General features: G+C 56.5%; 1 protein-coding gene across 7 annotated transcripts in view; it reads left to right on the top strand.

Annotated features, from left to right (window-relative positions):
* Positions 1 to 23039, top strand: part of PSD4 (pleckstrin and Sec7 domain containing 4) — a 35737-nt gene extending 12698 nt beyond the window's left edge. For 4 of the 7 annotated variants that reach the window (XM_047852753.1, XM_047852755.1, XM_047852756.1 and 1 more), the window contains exons 2-16: positions 7292 to 8369; positions 9488 to 9592; positions 9879 to 9957; positions 10465 to 10849; positions 14020 to 14196; positions 14618 to 14698; positions 14846 to 14958; positions 15195 to 15253; positions 15438 to 15527; positions 16566 to 16609; positions 16952 to 17112; positions 18043 to 18397; positions 18931 to 19075; positions 19268 to 19411; positions 20784 to 23039. In XM_047852753.1, coding sequence (XP_047708709.1) covers positions 7401 to 8369; positions 9488 to 9592; positions 9879 to 9957; positions 10465 to 10849; positions 14020 to 14196; positions 14618 to 14698; positions 14846 to 14958; positions 15195 to 15253; positions 15438 to 15527; positions 16566 to 16609; positions 16952 to 17112; positions 18043 to 18397; positions 18931 to 19075; positions 19268 to 19411; positions 20784 to 21041 — 3165 coding nt within the window. In that variant the 5' untranslated portion in view covers positions 7292 to 7400 and the 3' untranslated portion in view covers positions 21042 to 23039. Of the gene's footprint in view, positions 1 to 64; positions 800 to 7291; positions 8370 to 9487; positions 9593 to 9878; positions 9958 to 10464; positions 10850 to 14019; positions 14197 to 14617; positions 14699 to 14845; positions 14959 to 15194; positions 15254 to 15437; positions 15528 to 16565; positions 16610 to 16951; positions 17113 to 18042; positions 18398 to 18930; positions 19076 to 19267; positions 19412 to 20783 lie in introns of those variants that run through there. The other 3 variants (XM_047852758.1, XM_047852754.1, XM_047852757.1) reach the window with 3 other exon arrangements.
* The last annotated feature ends 3715 nt before the right edge of the window (positions 23040 to 26754 follow it).

Below are 26754 nucleotides of genomic sequence, written 5' to 3'. Positions count from 1 at the left end.
AGCAAGGCAGACCTGCTTGGGGTGGCGGCTGGGACGGAGCCGGGGCGGCAGAGGAGGTGGACAGTCCCGTGCGGGCCCTTGTGGTAGCTGCTGGGGCAGGTGGGCAGGAAGGAGGGCTCCGTGGGCCCACTGCGTGTGCACCTGCTGTGAGCCTGGCAGGGCGTCAACCCTCAGCTTCTCTCTCCTTTCTCCCTGTCCCCCTCCTCCCTCAACCTTCCCCTCCCAATCCGGCCCTGCCTCCGATCCCGGCTCTGGCTCCCACTCACCCTGGCTGGGGGTCTGCAGTTGTGAAGAGTTAAGGGGCAGAGCGAAACTCCTTCCTGAACCTCTTGCGGGCCTTCCCAGGCCTCTGGTGACCACTATGGCTCGGTGCCCAGGGAGGACTTGTGTGGCCAGAGGTCCCAAGTGAGCCAGGAAGAGGCTGGAGAGAAGGAAGCCAGGCGGGCCTGGGCTTTGGGATAGCTTTGGGTGCAGTCGCTCAGAATCAGCCATTAGGGGGCTCCCAGCTGTACCTCGCCTTTCGGGCTCCACCCTGAGAGAGGCTGGGTTAGTGCCCGGGACCCTGGTTGCTGGCTTGCCTGGGCAGCCTTGGTTCAGGCCTGTTGGCCTGACGTGCAGCCGCCACCATTTTACTCTGAGAAGCGTCCCTGTTGGGGACACTCTAAGGCCTTCCGCTCATAGTTGTGATCCTCGCGGTGAATGGAGTCTCCAGGAGGGAAGGTCCTTCCAGGGCCTCAGATCCTATGGCTGGTGTCACTCCTCTGCTAAAAAGCAGGGGAGGGTGACCTGTCAGCAGCAGGTAATGAATACCCCTCAGGACTGTTGGGCCTTAGCCAGGTTTGAAGCAATGCGCCTCAAAGGGGCCTGACTCCCCAGCCTCCTGGGGCTTTAGAACGTCACGGAGCTGCTTCTTTCTATAGATAAGGAAGCACCGAGCACAGGGATTAGAACCTGGGCTGCTGGGAGACCCGAGAAGGGGTGAGGGTGCTCCGGCCTGGCCCTGAGCCCTCCTCCTGGTCCTTGTCCTTCTCAGGGAGCAGCTGCTCTGGAGACACATTGGTGTTCTGCTCTCATTCTCTCTGTCCCCCAACCCCTCTGCCCCCTATCTTCTCCATACCCCCATTCTCTCTTCCCCCACCCATTTTTGCCCCGCCATCTTCTCTGTACCCCATCCTGTCTGCCCCTCCCCCACCCTCCCTGCACACCCATTCCGTCTTTCTTCTCTGTTCTCCCTCTCTGCCTGAGCCCCCGCTGACCCCACCACAGAGTCCACAGTACCACTGGAGCCTCTCTCTCTCTCTCTCTCTCTCTGCACATTTGCATGAAGGCTTCTTCCGTGTGGGCAGGATGTGGGGCTGCCCCTCGTCATGTCTCTCAGTGCTCTGGCCCCAGGTTCAGGCAGGAGCGTCTATCCTGCACCTCCAGACGAGGAACTCCTTTACTCCTCTGTTCTCCGGGGTGGTATCCCTAACCTGGCTCCCGCCCAGGGCTTCATGGGGACAGGCTACCTCCTAAATCCCTGGAGAGGCCAGGAGCCTTTGCTTTTTCCATAGGAAGGAAAAATTTCCAGGGCAAAAGGAAGGAATGTGTGCTGAGTCTGGAAGCTTAAAGGGAGTGAGAGACGGAGACATATAACCCAGATAGAAGGTTCAGGGCCTGCTCCGGGAGGAGCTGAGAGCTGAGGGAGCCCACTGGGAGGGTTGTCTGTGTGCTCGTTTGTTTTGGCTTCTCTAAAAGGCCGGCAAAGCAGCAAAGGTCAACTGAGCGAGACATGCTATTTCCGAGCACCTACCGGGGGCCAGGCCAGCAGCAACTTTCAGACCCGTCCGGCTTTATCACAGATCTATAGAGTAACTTTACTCCATCTTATTTCCTTGTTTAATAGCTAAGGAACCGGGTGAAGCTTCTTGACCAGAGTCATGCAGCTCTTCGGTCATAGTTAGGGCTTGAGTCTAGTCTGTGAGCCTCTGGACGCAGCCGGGGAGGGGTGCGGACCTTCAAGGCTTCCACCTGTCCCCTCAGAGCAGGCTCTCCCCCAGCCCCCTGCGGCCACCCTGCACTTCAGGGTATAGGCTGAGTGCCCAAGCAGGGGGTGAGAAGCAAACCCAGCTCTCAAAAAGTACAATCCAGGTACCGACTGGTCTCCTTCTTGCCCCCAAGATCAAGGCAAAGTTGCACTGAAGCCCAGGGCGAGGTCAGGCAGGGGTGGAGGGACTCATGCCCCCTTGATTTCCTAGCGATCAGTGTCTGTGTCCCACACGCCCATCAGCCAGACCCAGCTTAGCCTCTGCAGGGCTCTCCATACAAGAGAGAGGGGGCACCACCCCTCTTCCCTCTGCCCCAGCCCCCTCCTATTCCTTCCTCTCACTGTCTCCTGGAGCTCAAAGCATTTTGTTGGATTCCATAGAGCCATTCCACCAGAACTGAACTTTAAATGTCCCAAGCCATCGAAGGGCCACTTCATTTTGGAGGTAACAAAACCCATCTTAGGAAGCACCAGAGGCTTTCACCCTCTTGGTTCAGGTTAGCATACCTGAGACGAGTGATCTCAGAAGAGATTTCACTAAACACCAGAGCTGAAAAATAAAATGAAATAAAAAGTAAAATAAGAAATTTCTAGGTGCAGGAGCCCTGGACTCTGCTCCCCAGTTCCTGGCCCACCTCTGCCTAAGAGGTTCTATCCTACCCCCGGGAAACAGGCCCTTGCTCCATTCTTGACCCTTGCCATGTCAGGCTGCCCTCACCCAGGTGATTGGCAGGACTCCTTGATGGCCATGGGAAGTGACCTCACCCCTGAGGTCATCCTACCCCTTCATTCAGGGAGGAGCAGTTCAAAAAAAGGAGGAGAGAAAGAGAGGGAGGAGAAGGGGAAGAGAAAGAGAAAGAGAAAGGAAGAAAGGGGTCAGGGGAAGAAGGACCTTCTTAAACTCTCAGTGACATGGCTTGCACAGGTGGAGTACCAACAAGGTGCTTAAACATGTCTTCCTCAGGTCCTCTCTGTTGACTTGCTGCCTGCAAGCCAGGACCCTACCTCTGGGAAAGCTCTGCCCCAAGGCACTGGGCTTCCTGGGAGAAGGGAAGATATGATTGGTTCATGGGCAGAAGGAAGTTGTGAGGTCAAAATGATGCTACATATCCTCCAAACCTCAGTGTCTCCAGTCCTTTGGTAAGGTTGTTGAGGAGGGGCTTCCTGAGGATCTGTCCCTCCCACCCACTCATCCATTCATCCATCATCCATCCATCCATCCCATCTGGCCATCCATCCATCCATCCATCCATCCATCCATCTATCCATCATCTATCATCCATCATCCATCTGTTCCTCCCTTCCATCCATCCATCCATCCATCATCCATCCATCCATCCATCCATCCATCCATCTTTCATTTATCCATCCATCATCCATCCGTCCCATCCATCCATCCATCTTTCCTCTCATTTCCACAAACATTTCTGGAGTACCACTTCTGAGTCAAGCAGGTACTGCACCAAACAGTGGGAAAACAGATGAATTCAAGAGACTCTGCTTCACAAGTAATTCATACTTCATTCAATGCATGAAGACCCAAGGGAAATAGATTTATGGGTGGGTAGATAGGGCGCCTGGGTGGCTCAGTCGGTTAAGCATTTGACTCTTCGGTTTGTGAGTTCAAGCCCCACATCAGGCTCTGTGCTGGCAATGTGGAGCCTGCTAGGGATTCTGTCTCCCTCTCTCTCAGCCCCTCCCCTGCTTGCTCTCTCTCTTTCTCTCTCTAAATAAAATAAAAATTTAAAAACTTAAAAAAAAAAGATTTATGGGTGGGAAGAGAGAATGATACTTAAGACAGCCACAGACCTGGGATCGGACCCCAGTTCCCCCACTTACCAGCTGAGTTACCCGGGCACATTTCTGACACTGTTTGAGCCTTCACTCAGCCTTATAAGTAGGGGGGGGAATGTTACCATTTGTCTTATTCTTGGGGTAGCTGGCAAGACAGATGAGCCTGTAAAGCACCAAACTGGATAACTGGCACGTTGCAAGGGCTTGGTACGTTCTTTTTGCCTCCCCCATGAGGTTGGGTTGCCAGATAAAATATAGAATGCCCAGTTAATTTGAATTTTTAGAGAGTAAATTTTTAGTATAAGTATGTCCCAAATATCGAGCATCCTGTATGCTTATTTGCTAAATGTGGCAACTCTACCATGAAGTTGCATGCCGCCCATTTGGAACTGCCAGCCTAGAACTGGGAACGCCTCCCACTGGACTCTGTCACCCCAGGTGTCCCACAGGTGGTCCTGAACTTCTTGAGTCAACACTAACCTTTAACTAATCCACTTGAACCAAAGTATAAGGACATGCCCTCCGCCCTGCACTTTGTAGTTGGGCATAACACACACACTAGCAGGATTCTGTCCTTCAGCATTTCCATACTGAGACAGGTGAACAGAATCACAAAGAACCTGCCTTCTAGGTGCTTACATTCTGGGAACGGGAGGCAGATGAGAACCATGTGAGTAAACCACCCGCCATCACACAGTGGGGTAAATGTTCTGAAATAGAGAGTGAGGGGTGGGGTGTAACCAGGGTGAATTTAATTGATTCAGAGTCACGGCCTAGTCAAAGTGCATACCTCTTCCCCCATCAAATGCTTGATCTCTCAGTCTGTCTGTTTCCTCCCTCCATTTCCCAGTCTCCACCCCACCTCCCTCAGGCCCCAAAAATCTGCTCTCTTCTCTCTTTGGTCTCTGGAAAGCTGCTACAGCTTTTCTGATTCCCCCCCCCCCCCCTCAAACCCATTGAAGAATGTCTGGTTTCTTCTGGGAAGGCAAATCCAATGATCATTTACATCTAGCAGAGTCATGAACGTTTACCTGTATGGCTCCTTAATTCATATACATATTTATAGAGAATTCTGTACATATTTGCCCAGAGGAGCATGGGGGATGCTCCCCCATGGAGGAGCCTTTCCACTGGCTGCTGCCAGCATTTCCCAGTCCAGTTATTGACATTTGAACGTTTCTTATCAAGTGAGTTCGCTAATGGGAGTAGGAGAGTTGATGTCATCCAGGCAAAATACTCTCATGCCCACAGGGCCATGCTCTTGAGGCTGGCACGTGTTCACATACAGTGTGTGGAGGAATGAGGACTGGAGCAGAGGTGTGGGGAGGGGAGCCAGCTAAGCACAAATAGACCAGGTCCTGGTAGGGAGGGAAGGTCAGGGGAGGTCGGCCTCGGGGTCGGGGAAGTGAGCTGTAGACTGGGTGCTTCTTTCCACCTCTGCCCTAAATGGAACTTTCTGCCCGATGTTCCCTGTGGCCTGTGGGCTGCAGTGGTGGGATCTCACCTCCTCACTCATACTTGATCATTCTTCACACAGGCCTGGGGAGGGAGGTTTGGATCTGGCAGGTTGTCCAAGTATAGACAATGGGTTGTGAGGTTCGCTCCTCCTTCTCCCTTGGAAATACGACTATGGCAGGTCTCTTACTCAGAGAGGACGGAGAGTAGAAAATGGACAGCCACCTAGGGGGAGCAAGGTAGTCAGATATCTCCTTTGGGGCCGGCCGAGGATTTAGGGAGCAAAGCATCTGAATCCTCAGCCTATAACTGGGGCTGGTTGGGGGGAGGGGTGTGGGGTGGAGACAAAGAACCAAGAAGGACCCAAGGCCGAGCTAGGAGACCCATAGAAGACCAAGGGGGAGACCAGTGCGCATCAGTTTGATTCAGAGCATTGAATATAAGATTAAAAATAAGAAACAGCCCCATTTTGGGGGAAAGGTAGTCTACACAGTCACCGCCAGAACTTGGTGGCCTCGAAGGCGGGACTGGGGGCCTTTCCCAGGGGCCACAACTTCAGGATCATGAGGCCCTAGTTCAGCAATGACAGATTCTTGCTCTGAGTGAGGGATGTGGCGGTTGGGGCAGAGAGGTAAAAGTCCAGAAAAGGATTCTGGTTTTGAGGGACTTTTAGGGGAATGCTCTTAAGAGGAACAAGAAACTGAAATTCATGGTGGTCCTGTGTCATTTCTGTTAGGTACCCTCCCAAAAGAGGGCACAGTGCCAAGCTGTGTTTCTAGGTGACCTTAAAGCAATAGGTTTAAACAAGAGGACCCCCACCTGACCCTGGTTTTCCAGCTCTGGGGGTTCCCATTTATTGAGCGTCTGATGGCAGGCTATAACGTAGGCAACAGGTGGTTACAAGTCAGGGGCAGGTGTGTGTTTATTTGTACCTTTGTTCCCCAAAATAGTTTAATACAGCACACAAGCACACACAAGACTTCACGGTAGAAACACGCGAGTGAGGAAAGTGAGCCAAAGAGAGAACAAGAAAAGGTGGGATGAAGCCGGGGATGGGTTCAGTACTGGAAATCTGTGCTCGAAGGGCCTGTGCACTTGACCCCGTACTTCCTGAGAGCCAGTACCAAGAGCAGAACAGGTTATGAGTTTCATGGCGTCCACAGGATCAAAACCAGCCACTTGTTCTGAAGGAGCAGGGCCACCCAGAGAGCCACGTAGCTTGTCCACATGCAGAGCATGGAGATGCACGCTTCTGGAAAGTACCCTGGGGGATCCCTCAGCTGCACCCAACTGGTGCGAGTGTGGCCGATGCACCGGGCAGGTCTGAGCGGATGTGGTGCAGCCCTTGGTGGGCACGGCCCTGTACCTCTCTCCTCCCCACGCAGCTAGGTAGGCCCGTGGGCTGCGGGTCCTCCCGTCAGGAGCCCAGGCTGGCTCTAGCCCAGCGCCCCCTCTGGCCTCCACCTGCATGGTGGAAGTGAGAAGCAGCCTCCTGGCCTAGCGAAGGATGAGGCCCCAAAGACAGGAGCCCAGGGAGGCAGAAATAAGGCAGCCTGCACCTTTCTCTCCTGGGTGCCTGCTTCTCCCCAGGTCTCCTCGCCTCTAGTGTTGTCTGTTTGGCTCCCACACGCTTTGGTTTACGTGTGTTTTTGGCTTCGTGGCTTGCGTGCCGTTTTGAGGCACGTCCACCTTTGGTTCCTGCCAACCACTTCAGTCCCTCGGTTCTCCAATCCCAATTCCCTAGTAAATCATCTGGTTCGTCCAGTTTATCTTTTCCAGCTAAGCCCCTGGGCCACCTTCAGCCGACAGACGGGGGTCTTGGAGCGAGCAGTTGAGACTGGGGCGGGGGGTGGTCGATGGTGCCCTCCTCACCCCGCCGGCGGGGCTGTGGCTGGCAGCATCCCTTAGCCGGGAGCATGGATGCGGCAGGCACCCCAGACGCATCTAATACACTAGACGTGTGTCTCCAGGGGCTCACAGCCTTTGCTAACCTGCATTTGCTCTGGGGGCTTGCAGGGTAGATGTGGGTTCCCAGCGGCACCCCAGGCCAGCGCTCCCCCTCATCCACACGATGGGATTGTGAAGGCGGACATTTCTGGGGCCTCCTGAGCAGCTTGCGCTCCGGATGATGGGTGACGACAGCCTCTCTGAACACCCCAAACCCATGGAGTTTCTCAGCCTCTCCTTGGGAGACGACCTGCGGCCGTGCCCAGGAGCAGACCTGAGGGAGACGTGCGGCCATCCTGACCCTCCCGAACCTTGTGCGGAACAGAGCTGGTCCTCTGAGCCTCCAGATTCCACGAAGCCAGATGCTCCTCCCGGGGCCTCCGGCGCAGAGCCTGTGCACCTGGGGAGCGGCTCTTCCCCGGGGGGGCCTAGGCACAAGGCCGCACCCCCCGGGCCACCCAGGAGCAGCCATCCTCTGGGGAGCCCCAGGCAGAGCCAGAGCACGTCCACCCAGGTGATGTTCTGGGCGGGCATCCTGCAGGCCCAGATGTGCGTCCTGGACCTGGAGGAGGAGCTGGAGAAGACAGAAGGGCTCAGGGCTGAGCTGAGGTGCTGCATCCCCACGGCCCCTGTGGAGCTCCCCACCTTCCCCTCCAGCCCCGCAGGCCCCCGGGGCTCGGGCCTCCACCCCAGCTTGCCCACGGAGGAGGCCTCTGGGAGAGACAGCAGTGGGCCTGAGGGGGAGAATCCGAAGCCCGTGTGGCCGAGGGAGGAAAGGCCGGACTCTTCCCCGGAGTGGGGTGCCGAGGAGGAGAGCGTCTTCTTCGACAACCCCCTCTTTTTGGAGAGCCCTTGCTCGGACACCAGTGCTTCTGGAGCTGGCTTTTCCTGGGGGTTCTCAGACTCTCGCACAGATGGGAGACCCGGGCCCCAGTATCCCCAGACCCTGGAGCCCCCGCTCCCAGAAGGCGGAGTGCTATGGGAGCTGGGCAGTGAGCCAGATCTGGGGGTTGGCACGGCTGATCGCAGCGGACACACCACACCTCCATTCCCTGTGCCCACCTACAAACCTCACTTCTTCTCGTGGGCCGTGGCTGACACCACCGAGGGGACCCCTGAAGCACCTTCTGGCTGCAGGGAGAGTGAGGTAAGCCGAGCCCTGGGGACTGATCCAAGGCTTTGCATGGGGACACGGAAGGAAAGGCCTTTCTCTGTGGTCACGGGGCCCAGAACACTCTTCAGATGCTAGGGCCTTTTGGAATGCTGAAGTAATATAGCTGAAAAGCAGGTCCGGGGTGGCCTTCAGAATTATGAGTCCTTCGTTTGTTTCATGAACGCCATGATGTCAACAGAACACGATGGCAATTAAGTGCACAAATGTCTCCATCTCACCAGTTTCAGGGGGCTGTGTCTGGACACATTTGGAGAACAAACAGCTCCTCCAATTGCAGCGTGTTCCAGGCCATTCTTAGTCTCCACCCCTCCCACCTCCAAGACCTTCCCAGCTGTAACAGGGCAGGGCTCAGCCTGCAAGATGACCTCTGCCCCTGGCCGGGAGATGTCTGTTTTAGGAGTCTTGTCCTCTCTTTTCTTGAGAGATTTTAGCATTTAGTTACTTTTAGTTCACCATCTTTCAACACCCCCACCCCCCCCCCCACCCCCGTGTTGATAGATCAGGCCCCTGCGACAATGGCAGAGGTCCTTGAGATCAACTAGGACAAGTTACGGGGACAAGTGATGTGAGACAGCAGGGAGCAGTTTTCCCAGGGAGACCTCTGCTTAAGAGATAAGGAAAGTCAAGATGGCAGAGCAGGGCTGTAACTTTCTAATCTCTGTTTGCAAAGAACAATGCAGAAGAGCCATTAACCCGAATGGCTCTCTCACCTGACCCCAAGATCAGCGATGCTGCTGGGGACTGTTGGAGTCCCCTCACCCAAAGGCTGGGGGTGCCCAGTGTGGGCCGTTATGGCTCTGTACGTGACCCTTGTTGCTCTGGCGCCCTTGGGGTCCTCAGAGGGAAGCCTGGGAGCCCCATCCTCACAGCAAGTGGCACTTGCTCCCATCCCAGTGCCTGGGTGCTGCCACTCTCCCTAGAATCCAGCCCGTCCTGGGGCCGGTGCTGCAGCCCATGGAGGGAGGAGGCTGGGGGCAGAGAAGGCAAGAAGTCAGTGAGCCTGGATGGGAGGCCCCGGAGGCCTTGTAGGGCGTGTTAAAGGCCCTAAGAACAGTTTCCCTCAGGTCAAACCTCTTGCCTCTCTTTCTAAGACTTCTCTGGGAAACAGCTGTGACCCCACCGCGTCTGCAGCATCCTGTGTGGATAAAGCCTGGGACGCAGGACCTAGCCCCGCCATACATCCTGCGTTACCTTGGGCAAGTCATTTTCCCTCTCTTGGCCTCCCCTGCCCCATCCGTATGGAGGAACATGAGCCCGGTGATACTAGGGCCCGGCACCAGCACTTCTGGGATGTGGGTCTTTTCCCATCCAGGATCCCTCTTCTGAACTGAGGACCCAGACTAGACTGGACTGGGGCCATGTTGTCCGGGTGGGAAGACAGCAGGGAGGGAGGGGCCCTGTTTACTCAAGTCATTCTCCCTTCCCCACCTTCCCCTCTCAGTGCCTCCAGGGCTCATGGAGATCCTGTGCCTCTCTCAACAGGCCCTGCCCAGCCCTGAAGGCTGGCAGACAGAAGAGGGTCCTTCCTGGCCCCGGGGGCCTCTTCTCTCCCAGGACAGAGGTGAGACCTATTATGGGCTCTGGGAAATTGGGTGATGGGAGGCTTTGGATCCAGGTGGGGACAGAGATCATCCTTGGATTCACAGGTGTCATTGAGAAGTCTCATTATATTTTCTTGGAGCCAGACAGACTTGGGGTTTAATCCTGCTTCTGCCTCTGTGACTTCATCAGGACCATGGGTTTGAAAATGCTCATTTCATAGAATAAATGAAGAAATGGACAAAAGACCCAGCGTTTCTGATGCCTGGGTCCTAGTCGTTTAGGAAGTCCTGAACCCCAGGTTGCCTCGGGACTGGAGTCTCCTGGGAGCTCTCTGGCCACTGCCTCTGCATGTGGGAGGTCACTGCCCGAAGGAGGGACAGAACATGCTGCCCAGCTCCAGGGGAGGAGCCCCGGGGAGGGAGCTCGTGGAGGTGGCTTCCCAGGCTGTTTTCCTGGCTCTGCCGCACCCCTTTGCCCTCAGTCTGCCTCTCGCCCCGTGTCAGCTTCACTCCATGCTCTTCCTCAGGTGACAGTGATGCTGAGTGTCCCCAGGAATCTGCTCCCTGCACCTTGGCTCCTGGCTCCCCAGGGAGCCCAGCGTCTTCACCGGAACCTAGCAGCCCTGAGTCTGAGAGCAGAGGCCCTGGCCCCAGGCCCAGCCCTGTGTCCTCCCAGGAAGGCAGCCCGCGGCTCTGGGGCCCCCTCCAGGGCAGCAGTTTTCCCGAGTGGACACTAGATGCTTCACGCCCTTCACTCCCGGAGACAGATGGGGCAAAGCCAAGTTTCCTGGAGAAAGAGGAGGCCAGAGACGCTCCAAACCCAGGGAAGGAAGTAAAGAGTGAAGGCCCAGCCAGGACTCCAGAGGCTGGAGCTGTCGTCCAGCCTGGTCCTCACTTGACTTCTACAGAAGGGTAAGTGTTAGACTAACCGGCTCTCTAATTGTGGGTACATTTAGGAATGCCCTGGTCTGGACAGAGTGTGAGAAATGCACAGTGGGATTTAACACACTAATATCTATTAAGCCAGGAGTATAGGACTGGGTGCCAGAAGTTTTGGGAAATACTGAAAGTTTTGGGTTTGAAAGCACGAGAAACCAAGAAGCAGACAGTTACACACGTGGGGTGGGATTTGTGTGTGCTGAGGCAACGCCCTGAGAGTCTGGGCACCGGGAGAGGAGGAAGGGGAAGTGTTCGGGGAACCTGACCGGGGCCAGGTGCCCAGAAAAATAGGAGTCGTGCTAGGCAGGGCTGGGGAATGTGAAGGTCAGAGCTTGTGATGTGGGGATTACACACTGCTTTGAATTTGAGATGTCTAGGAGAAATCCATCCGTGAGCCTAGGTCCAGGGTGCTGGCTAAGATCTCAGGGGAAGCCGGAACACCAAGGGGAAGTTTGACTGGAATCAAGGGGGTGGATGTTGGGGCCCATGGCAGGATTGAATAGCCCCAAAACTGTGGCCGGAGGCAGGAACAGGACACCTGGGAAGCCAGCCTAGATGTCTGCCTGCCCCGGGAGGCACCTGGGGTCTCCACCCAGGAAAGAGGTTTTGTTCTCTGGCTGGCTGAGTAGGGACATACTGAAGAGACCAGGAGGCACCGGTGACAGTTCTGGTCACACCAACTGGAAGGTTGGCCCCACTCCTAGCTCAGTGTTACTGGATGATGGGGACAGAGCCTCAGGCAGGGCCAGAAACCAAAGCATCTTCCTCATGCATCTGGAAAACTCCACTCTGGAGTCTCTGGAGGTGTTTGGAGGCTAGGTAATCAGGGGAGTCTCTCAGAATCTGAGAAGACAGGGCTTGTCATACCAAAACTCCAGTCAATTCAACCCAAAATAAAAGTAAGTAAGTCTGCTTAAAATGAGAAGCATACTTTCATAGTAAATAATGAAACAAAGGCTTGATCGGGGCTTTGCTTGCTATGATGTTAAGTATTACATAAATAAATAAGTTGAATCTTATTTTTAGCACAATATAGGATTAATGTTCCTGGCCTGAGTCTGCTGGCCCCACGAGATGTCTCCTTTGGGCCTGTCACAGTGAGGTCACAGAGGTTATTTTTATTATATTTTATTTTCCTTTTCATTTCATTTCAATTGATTTGTTTTAGTGTTTATTTTTGAGAGAGAGAGAGACAGAGTGTGAGTAGGGGAGGAGCAGAGAGAGAGGGAGACACAGAATCTGAAGCAGGCTCCAGGCTCTGAGCTGTCAGCCCAGAGCTGGAGGCGGGGCTCGAACTCAAGAACTGTGAGATCATGACCTGAGCCGAAGTCAGACACTTAACCGACTGAGCCGCCTGGCACGCCCCTCAATTAATTTATTTTAATAACAGCTTTTTTGAGAAAGAATTCACATACCATACAATTCACCCATTTAAAGTGTCCAATTTAAGTGCAAGCAAGATGCATTGCCCCATGTCAATCCTGTGACAGTTCATATTTGCCTTATTTTTTCTACCCCCAAAGTAACTCCCCATTGTAACAACGCTAATCGACTAGGTCGTTCCTATAAACGTATTTTAGGGCTTGCTCAGCTGGGTATTCACATAGTTCCGTTTAGATGTGACAAATGTGTCATTATTTTTCTTCTCTTCAGTTGTCCAGTGGACTAAATCCTCCAATTCCTTGTTTGTCCGTGGCTTTTTTTTTTTTTTAATTTTTTTTTTTTTCAACGTTTATTTATTTTTGGGACAGAGAGAGACAGAGCATGAACGGGGGAGGGGCAGAGCGAGAGGGAGACACAGAATCGGAAACAGACTCCAGGCTCTGAGCCATCAGCCCAGAGCCTGACGCGGGGCTCGAACTCACGGACCGCGAGATCGTGACCTGGCTGAAGTCGGACGCTTAACCGACTGCGCCACCCAGGCGCCCCTGTTCGTGGCTTTCCATGTGATTCCTGGAACCTTCTGGCATCACTTACACGGACTTCATGAAATTAAACGTTTTTTTAGCGAGATTTGTAATTTCACTTTTCAGTGGGTCTCTGTTATGCTGGCCCCACCTTGCTGGGTGCGTTAGAAGCCTCAGGAAGCAGTGAGGAATGAGCAGCAAAGACATGCCCCGGGAAGGGGGGTGGGCAGCCAGAGATGGACGTTTGTGTTAAGGAGAGAGTGCTGTCGAGTGCAGCCTAATTTTATAAGTGGCCGGCTGATCAGTGAACATTTTCACGTTCTGATGAGTTTTGCTTACCCGTACAGCCCCCTAACCGTGGTCACGTGGATAATGAGTGGGCACATCACGAGGATTCCCCCTCCCCCCCCCCCCCCCCCGCCCCCCGGTTGTCATACTGCAGGGAACCGAAGGAGTCAGGGAGAGGCTGGGCTCGGTGACTTCCAGGGTTCTAGCTGCCAGGCTCTGAGTGTTCCCTGAGTCTGTCGGGGTTGCCTGGGCCCCTGTAAGCTCGCGATAATGACAGCTCACCATCTGGGCTCCTGTGGCGACGGCTTCCTTTATCGCAGGACTGCCGGTGTGAGAAGGGAGAGGTCGGAAGCTGCCTCTTTGACTCCCGAGCTGTAGCTGTGCCTGAAGCCGGGCTGGCTTCCTGTGCTTCCCTCCTCCTTGCACCTTCCGTGGCTCCAGCTCTAGGAGTGAAGCCTGGGGCTGGGGTTGGCAGGGGGAAGAGGGCACGGAGGCGACACGGGCAGGGCAGGACAGGTGAGGGAGATGAGTGGCTGGTGGGGTTTGGAGAGACAAATGCCATCCCTCCTGGGGATGGATTAAATACCACCGGTGTCTTCAAAGGGGACACCTGCCACCTCAGATGAACTAGGCTCAGAACATCCTGGTGGTTTGCCCGAGAAAGTGCCAGGTGCTAAGCTTGGCTCCAGCCCTTGCAGGCTGGATTCTCCTGGTGCCCAGGCCAGGCCAGGCCAAGCAGGCTGTGACGCTGCCTCTTTCCCCGGTGAGGCCCTGGTCCAGCTTCCCTCGGCCCCCACCGCTCAAGGCCCTGGAGCTCTAGCTCGCCTGCTGAGCTCTGGGCAGGGACTCTGAGCATCCCTTCCAGGACTGACCTGTAGGGACACTTGCCCCATACGCCTTCCTGTCCAGCCCCCGCGGTAGTCTGAGCACTCTGTTGGACTTTTGCAGGCTTCCTGAGAGCCCCATGCCCCAAGCACAGTCCCCAGAGGAAGGCCAAAGGCCACAGGCTGGAGACAAGCTGGCGAATGGTGTCAGGACCGACAAGGTGGCCTGGAACTTGGCCTCTCGCCTCTATCACCTGGAAGGCTTCCGGAAGTCTGAAGTGGCTGCCTACCTACAGAAGAAGTAAGGGGCTTTGAGCCTGAGCAAGGCTGGAGGTCAAGTCAGGGGAGGGAGGAGTGGTTGGTAGACTCCATCCGCCGGTCGCCCCTCCTGTCCCTGTGTCCCTGCTGCCCCACTGCTGACCTTCACCCCGTCATTCCTGTCCCAATCCATGCCTCCCCCCCATCCCCTTGCCCCGCCTGCCTCTTCCTCTTCATCACGCGTGTCACCGCTTGTCCATACTCTTGAGCCCTGCTTAGAGCCAGCGGACCGGCCCCCTTGTCTCCCCTACCCAACTCCTCGTGTCCTCCCCACTCGATGTTGGATGGTGCCAGTGGCAGACCAGAGCCCTGCTGCCCCCTTGCCCCCTCGTCCTCTTGGGACGTGTGCAGGCCCTGGGGCCCCGACCCCCAGTGCAGGCTTCATGCCCATTTCCTGTCCACAGCAATGACTTCAGCAGGGCTGTGGCTGAGGAGTACTTGTCCTTCTTCCAGTTTGGAGGCCAGAGCCTGGACCGCGCCCTCCGGTAAGACCCCCGGGCCCTCTCTGGGGCGGAGGGATGGCTGGGAGGTGGCGGCACTGGCGAGGGCTGGAATCTTGATTGCCTCCCGGCTCTGGCGCCTGCTGGCTGCCCCAGCCTGGGCTCCATCCTGGACTCTGGCCCTCCTTCCAGGGTCTTCCTGCAGGCCCTGGTGCTCAGTGGGGAGACTCAGGAGCGGGAGCGAATCCTCTACCAGTTCTCCAAACGCTTCCATTACTGCAATCCTGGGGTCTTCTCCTCTGCAGGTAGGAAGGGGCTGGCCCTGAAGGCAGGGCAGGGGGGTCCTGGGGTGCCTGGGAGGGGGTTGCATGGAAGTGTCCCCCACTCAGGAGTTCACTGGGTAGCTGCTGGTGGGAGTGTCTGGGGGACTGTGGAGAACCAGAGAAGCATTTGGGGATCACCCCACCCAGCACGGGCAGGTGGAAACGCGGGAGTCCCGGTTCCAATGAGCTTTCTCTGCACTCACCTCCCTCTGGAGCAGATTCTGTACACACCTTGACCTGTGCCATCATGCTCCTTAACACGGACCTGCATGGACAGGTGAGAGGGCGGGGGTGCCGGAAGAGGGGGGTTGAGGCCAGAGGCCCGGGGTGGAGTCATAGAAGGGCCCCGGGGGAGGTAGGTCTGGAGAACTGGAGAAGGTTCCAGAGTGTCCGCCTGGGGGGTTATTCTGTTGGGGTGGGGAGTGTGTGCCAGCAGTCCCCCTCCTCTGCATGGGCCACAGAACATTGGGAAGAGCATGACTTGCCAAGAATTCATAACCAACCTGAACGGCCTGTGTGACGGCGGGAACTTCCCCAAGGAGCTGCTGAAGGTATGGTGGGGAGGGAGGGTGCCGGGGTGGGGGGGTGCTCCCTGGGCTCACGGTGCCAGGGGCTCCCAGCCTGGGCCTGCCTCTGCTGCATTATCTTTGGGAGGACAGGCTTGTGTATGGAAGGTCCCAAAGCGTGGGTCCTAGCCAGCCGCATCAGCACCACCTTGGTATTTGTCGGCTTGTGGAAATTCACAGGCTCCCTGCCTCGGACCTACTGAATTAGAATCTCTGGGGCCGGGGCCCCTAAAATGTTCTCTTAGGCTTCCCGGCGATTCTGAGGCTTGGGGAATGTGAGGAGCACTGGTTTCTTGGTCCTCTGAACGAACAAAGGGCAGTTTGAAGTCTAAGACTTAGGAGCCACAGGTTCTAGGGTTTGAATTCTTGTCCCTTGGCCCACTTGGGCTCCTCCTGGGGTAGCAACCACTTTCTGGTGTGGTTATCACAGTGAAATAAAGGTTGTCAGGTGCTCAGAGCGGGGCGAGGCACACAGCATGCTTTTCATAAGCAGTGTTGGCCCTGGTTCTTTTGTCTGTGGGGTGAACATTTCTTGCACCCTTCCTGTGTGCCAGGCATTGCCAGGGCTCCAGAGGCATGCAAGCAGGATGCATTGACACGAATACTCTTTGTTATATCATTTCAATGTTCCAGCACCTCATTTATTCATTCGTTCACCGTATATTTATTGCCCCCGTCAGTCAGCCGTTCCTGCTGTGTCCCATGGGCGGGATGGTATGTGGATGATTCATCTTCTCAGGAGAACTAGCTCAGGCCTCACTAAGCTCAGGTAGGGACTAGGATTGCTTTGCTCACCTTGTCTCCAGCATCTGGCATGGTGCCTGGCACACGGTGAAGGCTCCGTAAATGGTTGCACGCCTGCATGGGTACGTGGATGCACGAATGAGCTTCCCGCTCAAGGAAGGGCAGCCGTGTTGGGGGTGGATGAGGCCGACTGCGGCCTGCCCTTGTCCTACCGATGCCAGGTAGAGTTTGGGCCCCACAGGCCGAGGCTCCCTGCCCACTGTGTGCCTTCTCTTCTAGGCCTTCTACTGGTCTATCCGAAGTGAGAAGCTTGAATGGGCTGTGTAAGTGACAGCCCCCTTCCCCCCACTCCCCACCCCTTCCCCGTCTCTGGGCCTGTCCTCCCTCCACCTGCCCACCTGAGAGTTGGAGGAGCCCCAAGGCCCCGGACAGTGCTCCCCCACTGAGTGAGGGCCAGTTTCAAAGCAGGTGGAGGAGCCCAGGTCACACCTGGAGGTGGGGCTGGGGATGACAGGAACGGATGAGCTGGCTTGGAAGGACTCCTCTTGGGAGGTCCTGGGTGATCTGGCTCCCCAGTGAGAGAGAGGGTGGGGGGTGCTGAGGCTATGGGTGCCTCCTGGTGGCCTTTGCCCGGCCAGTACCCCCAGCCTGACTCTGATGTCCAGGGATGAAGAAGACGCAGCCGGACCAGAGAAGGCCCAGCTGTCTCCCGCTGCGGGCAAGATGAATAAGCCCTTCCTGCAGTTGGCCCAGAACCCCATGGCACCCACCTACAAGCAGGGCATTCTGGCCCGGAAGATGCATCATGATGCAGATGGCAAGAAGAGTGAGTGCTGCCCTGTCGCTGTGCGGGGCTTACGTCTGCCATTGAACTAGAGTGTGTGCGTGCGTACTACAGTGGCTCTGCTTGGGGACACGGCTGACGCATGCGGGTGTGCGGAGAGATCGCACAGGTCAGGGACCGGCTCCTGTGTTCTTTCCTTGCTGGTGACCGTGTGCTGGGCGCTATGTAAGATGCCAGGGGGTGGGGGTGCGGGGACAAGACAGACCCTGCCCTCCAGGGTCCCTGTGGTGAGGGGAAGTCAGACAGACACATCGGTGTCTGGGATAAAAGGCAGAGATTGGTAAGTGGTGTAGGGAGGGTAAGATCAAATACGGGGGGCTGTGGAGAAGGGCTAGGTTTTGGTTTTGTTTGGGGGATGAGATGTGGGGGACAGGGACGGGTCAGGCTTCTGGGACACGATGGTATCTGAGCTGAACCTTGGAGGAACGGAGGGCAAGAGGGCATTCCCCGTAGACAAAGGAGTAGACGCAGTTTGCTCTGAATGGGGGTGTGTGTGACAGAGCACAGAAGGAGGTGCATTTGGCCTCATCCCTCAGACAGGTGAAGGCTTTAGAGCAGGCCAGCGACAGGACCGGAGCCAGGCTGGGAGGGGACTCTAGGGAAGCAGGCCTTCTTCTGCTTGAGGACTGAGTCCCTGTGCCTCTCTGGATGGGACCAGAAAGATGTCTAGTGGGTCTGTGCTCGTGGGTGGGAGTGTTCGGAGAGGGGGCGGCCGGCGTGGACATCGCTTTTGTTGTTTGTTGATTGCCTGGGTGTGAGGCATGGCGTGTGCTTGCTTGTGACTGTGTTTTGTTGTGTTGCTGTGCTGCGTGTTTCCGTGGACCCTGGGCAGGGACTGAGTTGGTGGGGGAGGGGGCCGTGTGTGTCTACGTGTCTGGATGGGGCGCCCACCTTTGTGTACTCCTGGGGCAGCACCGTGGGGCAAGCGCGGCTGGAAGATGTTCCACACCTTGCTTCGGGGGATGGTTCTCTACTTCCTGAAGGTAGGAACGGGGTGCACACCCCTGATGGGCAGGGTGGGGGAACAGGGAAAGGCCCAGGATGGTTCGGAGGGTGGACAACAGATGATAACCTCTTTTCTGGGCCCCTGGGCCCCGTGGCAGGGAGAGGACCACTGCCCTGCAGAGGAGAGTTTGGTGGGGCAGATGGTGGACGAGCCCGTGGGGGTGCACCACTCGCTGGCCACCCCGGCCATCCATTACACCAAGAAGCCACACGTCTTCCAGCTGCGGACTGCCGACTGGAGGCTCTACCTCTTCCAGGCACCGTAAGTCCTCCCGGGGTGACAGCAGCAAAGCCCCCGCTCTCCTCTCCCCATCCCTTGCTCACCCTCTGATGGCTGCTGGCCGGGACCCAGCGGGCGCGGCCTTCTTCACCAGGAGGCCTGAGAATGCTGCAGCCTTTGGAAGGGGTCCTAGGGCTGCCCCAGAGGCTGGTGCTGCCTGCTGGCCTCTTCTGACCGGGCTGCTTCCCCAGTGCATCTGCCTCCCGCGTGTGTTAAGTCCTGGTCAAGCCTCCCAATTCCGAGCGGAGGATTCCAGGAAGCCTCTAGCAACTGAGCACTGGCTTGGACATTTGGTCTAAAATCTATTGCCTTCCCAAATTTTCCTCTTTGATGGATGACTAACACTACCAGCAGAGGTCAGCCACCTCGATCAGTGGCAGCGCTTCTGGCTTTTTGAGGCGCTGGGTCCTGAAGCAGTCCTGGAAGACTGTGCAGACCGCAGGAAGCTGGGGGGTGGGGGGAGGGGCGGGACCGACCCTGTGACCTTGGGGACCCACGGCCTCCTCTGCCCGCAGCACTGCTAAGGAGATGAGTTCCTGGATCGCGCGCATCAACCTGGCCGCTGCCACGCACTCGGCGCCGCCCTTCCCCGCAGCGGTGGGCTCCCAGCGCAGATTCGTCAGGCCCATCCTGCCTGTGGGCCCCGCGCAGAGCTCCCTGGTACAGCCCCCGGAAGGGCCGGGTGCGGCGGGGAAGGGCGCTGCACGGGACGCGGGACGGGAGGGGAGGTGGGAGGGAGGGGCTGCGCACCTGGGCCCGGGAACGAAGTGGGGTTTGCGATGGGCTGTGCACCTGGGCTCGGGAACGGAGGGGAGCGGAGAAACAGCTTCCCCCTCTGCCTCCCGCTCCCAGGAGGAGCAGCATCGATCCCACGAGAACTGCCTGGACGCTGCCTCCGATGACCTGCTGGATCTGCAGAGGAACTTACCGGAGCGGCGCGGCCGCAGCCGAGAGTTGGAAGAGTACCGCTTGCGGAAGGAGTACCTGGAGTATGAGGTCAGGCGCCGAGTCTCCGCCCGCCGGGCTCGCTCCCGCTCCCTCGGTTGGGCCCTCTGCCGCCCTCTCGTGGCCGCATCCGTCCTTGCAGCCTTAGTTTCCCTGGCTGCCCTGGCGGAGGGAGGCCCTGTGGGCCCCCGCGCGGGCAGGGGCTTGCGCGAAGTGTGCGTGTCCTTGTGCCCTCAGACCTCTTCACTTCTTGTCGTGGGGGCACCCAGCAGCTGCTTGTCTGTCCGCAAACACTCACAGGGGACGTTCTTTTTATAACTATCTTTCACCCAAGAGTATACTGTATTTGGCTTTCCCTAAATTGAAGGAAAAACGATTTCAGTTGAATGATCTCCCCTAACACCTACCTAATACTAATAGGCAATATTTATGGAGCTTGTATTACTTGCCTCTATTATCTTGTTTAGTTGTCTGACAACTCTGAGGTAGGGACTGTTGTCCTGACTTTACAGATGAGGAAACTGAGGCAAAGAGAGATTAAACAACTTGACCGAAAATGATGAATTCACATGCCGCTCCAGTCAGGGCCGAGCCTCATTTATATTAGCCCAATGATCGATGCCAAAATGGCTTATCCCTGACTCCCCCCCCGCCCCCGCCCCACCTTACACCCAGATTCTGCTACGGTCTCTCATCCGTGCACCTTCTGGGACCCTATGCCCGAGGAGTAGGTGAGGGGCACTGCTGTGCACACTGGGCCTCACCCTGCCCTGTCCCTGCCTGTGACCAGCTGCAACCCGTGGCCAAGCCCCCGGCCCTCCCCAGACCTCACTCCCCTCTGTAGAGAGCAGAGACAATGATGCGTGGGCCCTCCAGCCACCCAGGGCTGGGCTGAGGGTCCAGCGGGGTGGAAGACGGGAACGCGCTTAGTACGCTGGGACCTGTATCCCAAGGCTGCTAGTTACGGAGGCCTCAGGAGTGTTAAACAGATGAAGGGTAGTTAGCATCTCCCTCTCCAGATGCCAATTGTTAAAATGCTATTCAGACTCAATTAGGCTTCAGTACAGATGTGAGCTGTTTGTGCGCCGTGCTGCACAGATCAGGCCTAGCGGGTTATGGGTCTTTTAGTGTCTCAGAGATGTAGCACGTTCTGGAGACGTTAGTTACAGCCCTACAAGGCGGTGGCGGTTAGAATGGGGCTGGGCTGGCAGGGGTCCGGATGATACTATCCAGGTAACCCCAGGGCTCGGATGCAAGGCTGCTGTGTTCTGCAGTCTGGTTGCTGGAGCGTGGGACAGACATTGGCTGTTCGTCTAGCCCTCTTCCTCACACGTGTGAGCTGTCTGCCCCTGGAGATTCCAGCTTCCTCCTACCCTGCATGCAGCCAGGGAAGCGCTAAGGTGGCGGGGCCCGTGTGTTGCAGAAAACCCGCTACGAGACGTACGTGCAGCTGCTGGTGGCCCGTCTTCACTACCCCTCGGATGACCTGGACCTGTGGGAAGAGCAGCTGGGGAGGGAAGCTGGAGGCACTCAGGAGCCCAAGCCCAGCCTGAAGAAATCCCACTCGAGCCCGTCCCTGCACCAGGACGAGGCCCCCACCACGGCCAAGGTGAAGCGCAACATCTCAGAGCGCAGAACTTACCGGAAGATCATCCCCAAGAGGAACCGCAATCAGCTGTGAAGCTGATGCCACCTCCCAGACTCTGGCCCCTGCTCAGGGTGGACCTGAGACCCCACGGAGGAGGCTTGTTTCAGTGGGTCCGTGGTGGGGGACGAGGCCTACCCCTTTCCCACGGAAGGACAACCCCCGTTCCCCTGTGGTCCTCGCTCCCTCCTGCATTCACTGGAGCTTTCCCAAACTGCTGTGCCCACCCCCACGGCAGCCCCCAGCTGCCCTGGTCCCCAGTCACTTCCGAGGGAGGAGGGAGGTCCGGGGTTTGGCTGCACTCCCGTGTCACTCTCTACCCTTCCACAATCCAGAGTGGCCACATTTCTTGGGCCTGGGGGCAGCTTAGCACTCATTTGAGCATTGGAGTACCCCTGGGCTTCCAGAGAGAAGCTGGGGCAGAGGAAGCCTCTGGGCAGTCAAGTTAGGGGAGCCATAGTCCTGAGGAAGATCTTGCTCTGGGGATCAGGTGACCTGCTGTGAGAGGTCCTGGGAGAACCCAGCCAGCCCCCGGTGACAGAGGGTAGGGTTGCTCAGTGCCACCCCCTGACAGGTAGGCTTTTCGGGCAGGGACTCAGCTCAGTGAGGCTGACTCTGGGACCCTGGGCCTTTGTCTCCTACCGCCCCGGTAAGCATCCGTGCACCAGGGGCAAATGAGACAGGCCCACGTCACACACCCCATTGCTAATCATCGGAGCAGAGCCAATGGTGGGCAGTGAGGGCCAGAAGGGGTTGGGGCCTCCAGAGCTCTGTGGAGAGGCCTGGGAACAAGGGGCCTTTGTTTCCCCAGAGTAGGGAAGGAGGTTCTCCAGGTTGGGACCTGAGAGACGCTGAGGGGCAAGAGGTGGTGTTGTACCCCTTGGGGGCTCTCTCGGAAGGAGCTTGTCTGAGGGCTGTGAGGGCCAGTGGAAGCCTGGCTCCCTCCCACACACCCCATTCCTTGCATTTCATTCCCGAGGAGGGGCCCCAGGGTCCCTTCTGGGCCCCTGCACCCTCTGCCCCCCTGCCAGCTCACAGGGGGCTTTGCTGCCCTCCCTGGGAAGTCCCCTTGTGCTGCCCTCTGGCTGCCTCCCAGCTGGGCTCTGGGGGAGGTTCCGGACACTCAGGGACCTCGGGCTCTGCCTGCGGGAAGGAGGCTGGGCTGGAGGAGCGGGCCACCATTGTCTCTGTTCAGCCAAGTGTGCGAGCAGGCCGCCGGCCAAGAGGGGCCTCTGCTGCCTGTCTGCCGCCTGCTGGCTGACGCGCTGCCTCTCCAGCCTTCCCGACGGGGGGGGGGCCCCCTCCTCCCGTCCTCGCTTGTCACCAGCCCCGGGACCTGAACTCTACCAAGTGGGGCTGGCCCCTGGGGACTGTGAGGGGTGTCTGGCCAGGGCCCAGGGCTGGGCCAGGTACCCAGTGGGCACACACTAAACGCAGGCCATTAAAGAAGCAGGTGTGCGTGCATATGTGAGGAAGGGGAGGGCCATCCTAGGACACACCTGTGCCTAAGCGTGTCTGCGTGTGAATGCGTAGGTCTGCGTGCATGTGTGTGGGACGGAGTCACACATTTATAGGCTGTCAGCGCTGGGGGGACCTCAGAATCATCTGTTCCTTACACTCATTCATGCATTCATTTCACAAATACTATTGACCATTTCTTATGAGCCAGTGCTAGCAGATTCCAGAATCACTTGAACACGTCTCTGGCCTCAGGAGGTAACAGTCCTGTGGTCTGGTTCCTTGCTGTCCATACAGAACCACACTTTATCTTGCTGGTAAAGACCCATCCCCACCCTTTGCTCAGGGATTCGGATTCAGTAGGTCTGGGTCAGGGTCACGGATATGTATTTTTAAAGCAGCCTGGGTCACTGATGTGCAGTTAATGGGTGAAAACCTCGCATCAGGTGGATGTGACTTGCCCTGGGACTGATGCTTACAAGCTTGGCCTTGAGTGGATTATTTGACCTCACTGAACATGTATCCTTATTTCTAAAACCAGAATAAAAGGCAGAGGCGTGCCTGCGTTTGTGCATAGGTGTGGCCCTTCGATGCACCTTCGCTCATGTAGAACCGGTGCCTCTCTTTCGCCCCGGGGAACATGAAGCCTTCAGAGAGATGGGGACTGCAGGGCCCTGCCTGGTCAATGCTGTGTAGGCTTGGCTTGGCCTGGAGGCCTGGGGAGGTGGAGACTGGGTTGTTAGGCTGCAGTTCTGACATGTGGCCACGAGAGGGCGGGCTTGCGTCTTTCAAGCTTCTGGAGCCCAGGGGCCCAGCTGCGGAGCACTGCTCCTTGAAGAAGAGGAAGTTAGTCTGTATGTCCCCGGGGCCATCACCAGAACCAGGACCTCCCGCTTCCCGACACGCACAGTGGTCCAGGCCGGGCCTCCCACCTTGTGGAGAAGTTGGCCAAGCAAGGGTTGGGACTCTGACATCTTCCTGCAGATGGAGAGGGAAAGGGTTTCTGGAGCTGTGTGGGCGCGGCCTGGAGTTCCCTACACAGCTGTCCCTACAAAAGTGAAAACTGAGTGAGCTCCAAGTCCCAATCCTGAGGTGTGGGGCAGATCCAACGCACGGGCCTCTGTCTGATCTTGTGTCCACCCTCACTTCCTTTCCCACCTGGGAAGTGGGTTTGGTGGGTCTCTGCAGAAAAGACAGGTTCGTGGTGATGAGCTCAGGCTCCGTGAGGCTGGCTGAAGTTTGGTTCCTCTCCCTTCTAGGGGGGGCTCAGCCTCCGGGGCCCGCCGCGCCCCAGGTGATACCCCAGATGTGATCTCTTCCTGGTGTCCCAGCATCTCTGTTCTGTGTGGCTTTCTACTGATAACCTTCATTTGTTGGTTGTTTGCCGGGCACCGGGAGAGAATGAAAGGCCACTGAGGCCCAAGGCTTGGGTCCTTTCCTTTGGCGGCCAGAGTCAGATGGAGACGACAGGTGGGCTATGTTGGAAGGAGCTGGGCTGGAGGACTGGGATTAGCCAGGGTGAGGGAAACATGGCCGCAAGGGTGGGCCCAGGCCGGGTCATACGGGACCTTGCATGCGGCCGAGGAGTGTGCTTTACCAGCAGAAGAGGCAAAGCCTCGTGGTTTGGGGGGCAGCCAGCCTGGGAAAAGGCTTTAAGAAAATGAAATGAGTGAATAAGGCTGATAAGTAGGGTCAGCATATGGCCTGGGGACATTCTCTGTAACTATGCAACTTTTCTGTGAGTTTAAAAAAGAAAAAGGAAAGGCCTGGAAACTTAGGACAGCCTGGCAGTCCCACATCTGGTCCTTCTCCCTCCCTTGTCCCCCACCCCCACATGCACGCTGGCACGTACTTGCACGTACTTCTGGGTCTCCTCAATGCCACACTCTCCATAACCACTCCTCCGCCAACTTTTCTGGATGCCTCTGCCCGCTTGCTCACACCTTTATCTGTTTGCCTTGCGAACAACTTCCAACATCCTCTGTACCCTTCCGTGAAATGGGGACACGCCAGAAGGACCACTGATGACACCCAATCGTCAAGTCCAATGTCTTCTCAGCCTTCATGCCCCTCACCTCGCAGCGACCTCTGACCCACAGACCTGTCTGACCCTGCACGAGGCCCAGCGCGATCTGGTCTCAGCAACCGGGACCTGGAGTCAGACTGCCCGGGGTTGAGTCCCAGCTGTCCCTTTTGTGGCTCTCTGACCACATGCCAGTTACTTGGCCTCATATGCTTCGGTTTGCTTCTCTATCAAATGCGGATAATGACACCATGTACCTCACAGGGTCCTTGTGAGGAATAAGTATAATTATGCACATAAACATCTCAGAACAATGCCTGGCACAGAAGGAAAGCTTAGCAAGTTAGCTATTAGCACGCGGCCTTGCCAGTCTTACCACATGTGCCCTCCCCTCCTTGGGGCCCTGCTTAGGTTCTGCTCTTACAATTCAAGGCCTTGACTTTCCCTCTGCCTGGAAGTTGCAAACAACAAATCTTAACTCCAATAGGCCTTAGCAAAAAAAGGACATTTAATGGCTCCCATAAAGGGACAGTCTCTATCCAGGTCAGATGGCGCTCGAGCTAGGGCTCCACGCGGAGCAGGCCCCCCACTGCCCTCTGTTCTTCTGAGCTCCAGCTCCCAGGCTAGGAGGCAGGAGCAGCACTCACGATAGCAAGATGGCCCTCGTAGCCACCACCTTCTTGGTGCAAGTCTAGCACATAGAAACTATCTGCTCCTTGGAAAGTTCAAACTCAAGTCCAGGAACAGAGTCCCTCTGAGCTGCCCACTTTGAGCCATGTGCCCATCTCTGAGCCAATCACTAGGGTCAGGGGCCTAGGGTAATCAGAGTCCACCTTCTGAGATGGGGGTGGTGGTGAGGTAGTGTCACCCCAAAGGATGGGGACTGGGACCAGCGGCTGAGAAATTCTGAGTACTGCTAGTCCCAGGAAGGGGAGGAAACCAACGATCCGGAGGCCTTCTCCTCCAGGACCTTCCTTGAGCCCTGCTCCCCCAGTTAAGTCTGTCTCCCTTCCCCTGTCCTCCTCTCATCCCTTGCCCTCTTCTTTCTGTCTCCGCTCCCAGTAGAACATAGGCTTCCCAAGGGTAGAAGCAGGGCATGTTGGTTTCCATTGCTCTGAGCCCAACTCGTACAGTCAAGAAGTGTAAATCTCGAAACTGTATCCTCCTTGGGCTTCCAGCCTCCGTGTTCTCCTGGCTCCCCTACTTTCTTACATGGTCTTTTACTGTCTTTCTTCCACTTGCTTCTCCCACCCCCGAAGTCAGCCTTCCCCCAAGGTGCAACCTTGTGGAGGCCTTCAGGATAGCTTCTGGGAAAGCCTCGTGATGTCGGCCTTCAGCTCTGATCTCTGTTCTGCTTTTCAGACCCGGGGGTCTAACTGTGCAGGACGCGGCCCTCAATCTTCCTGGAGATGGTAAGTTTCCATACAGATGTACTCCCCTGTTTCTAGTGATGATTCTGTGACAGTTCTGTGACAGCTGATTTGAGAGGCAACGTACCAGGATTATGAGGATATTTGAGCCAAATGGGCTTCTGCCTCACCGGCAGTGTCAGGTGGAAGTTTCTGGTTTCCTGATGTCTTTGTCTCCGTCTGGTGAGACACGGACAGGGTCTGGAGGAAGTACGTGGACAGAAAAGCGATGACTCTCTCATTCAGCGAACGAGGACGGGTGAGAGTGAAAGTCCTTCCACCTGGCCACCAAGGGGCTCGAGGCTCATTTACAGATCAACCGCGGTGGCCCAGGACCACTCTTTGTATATTTCCCATGGGCCTGATGCTTTATTTCTTATTTGTATTTTCCTAATTTACTACATGCATTTCCTGTGAGCTGTCTCGAATCCTCTCTGGAACAAGGTGAGGAATACATTAATATTTAAAATAAAATAAACAAAATGTCAGTGTGTGTGTGTGTGTGTGTGTGTCTTAGGTTGGAAATTCCTTAAGGGCAGGGACCATGTCTGTTTATACAGCACCTGGCACAGTGTCAAATTGAAGCTTAACAAATGCATTTTGATGAAGAGGGAGAAAGAAGCTGTCTGCAGGAAGATAGGGAGATTTAGACTGCACCCTCCAGCTACCCTTCCGCCAAAGCCCCTTTTTCGCAAGGGGTGCCCTTCATACTCTCTGTACCTGGCCATCCAGGTTCCCTCCTGTCATCCCTGCCCTGTCCCCACTCCTCATGACCAACCCTGTCCTCATCCACACCTGCTCTCTTACAGACGTGCCCCTTCCCCACACAAACACAGCTCCAGACACACCTCGCTCGGGG

The sequence above is a fragment of the Prionailurus viverrinus genome, chromosome A3 (genome assembly GCF_022837055.1).
Source record: "Prionailurus viverrinus isolate Anna chromosome A3, UM_Priviv_1.0, whole genome shotgun sequence".
In the NCBI taxonomy this organism is placed as follows: Eukaryota; Metazoa; Chordata; class Mammalia; order Carnivora; family Felidae; genus Prionailurus; species Prionailurus viverrinus.
This window is presented reverse-complemented; position numbering and strand designations above follow the sequence as displayed.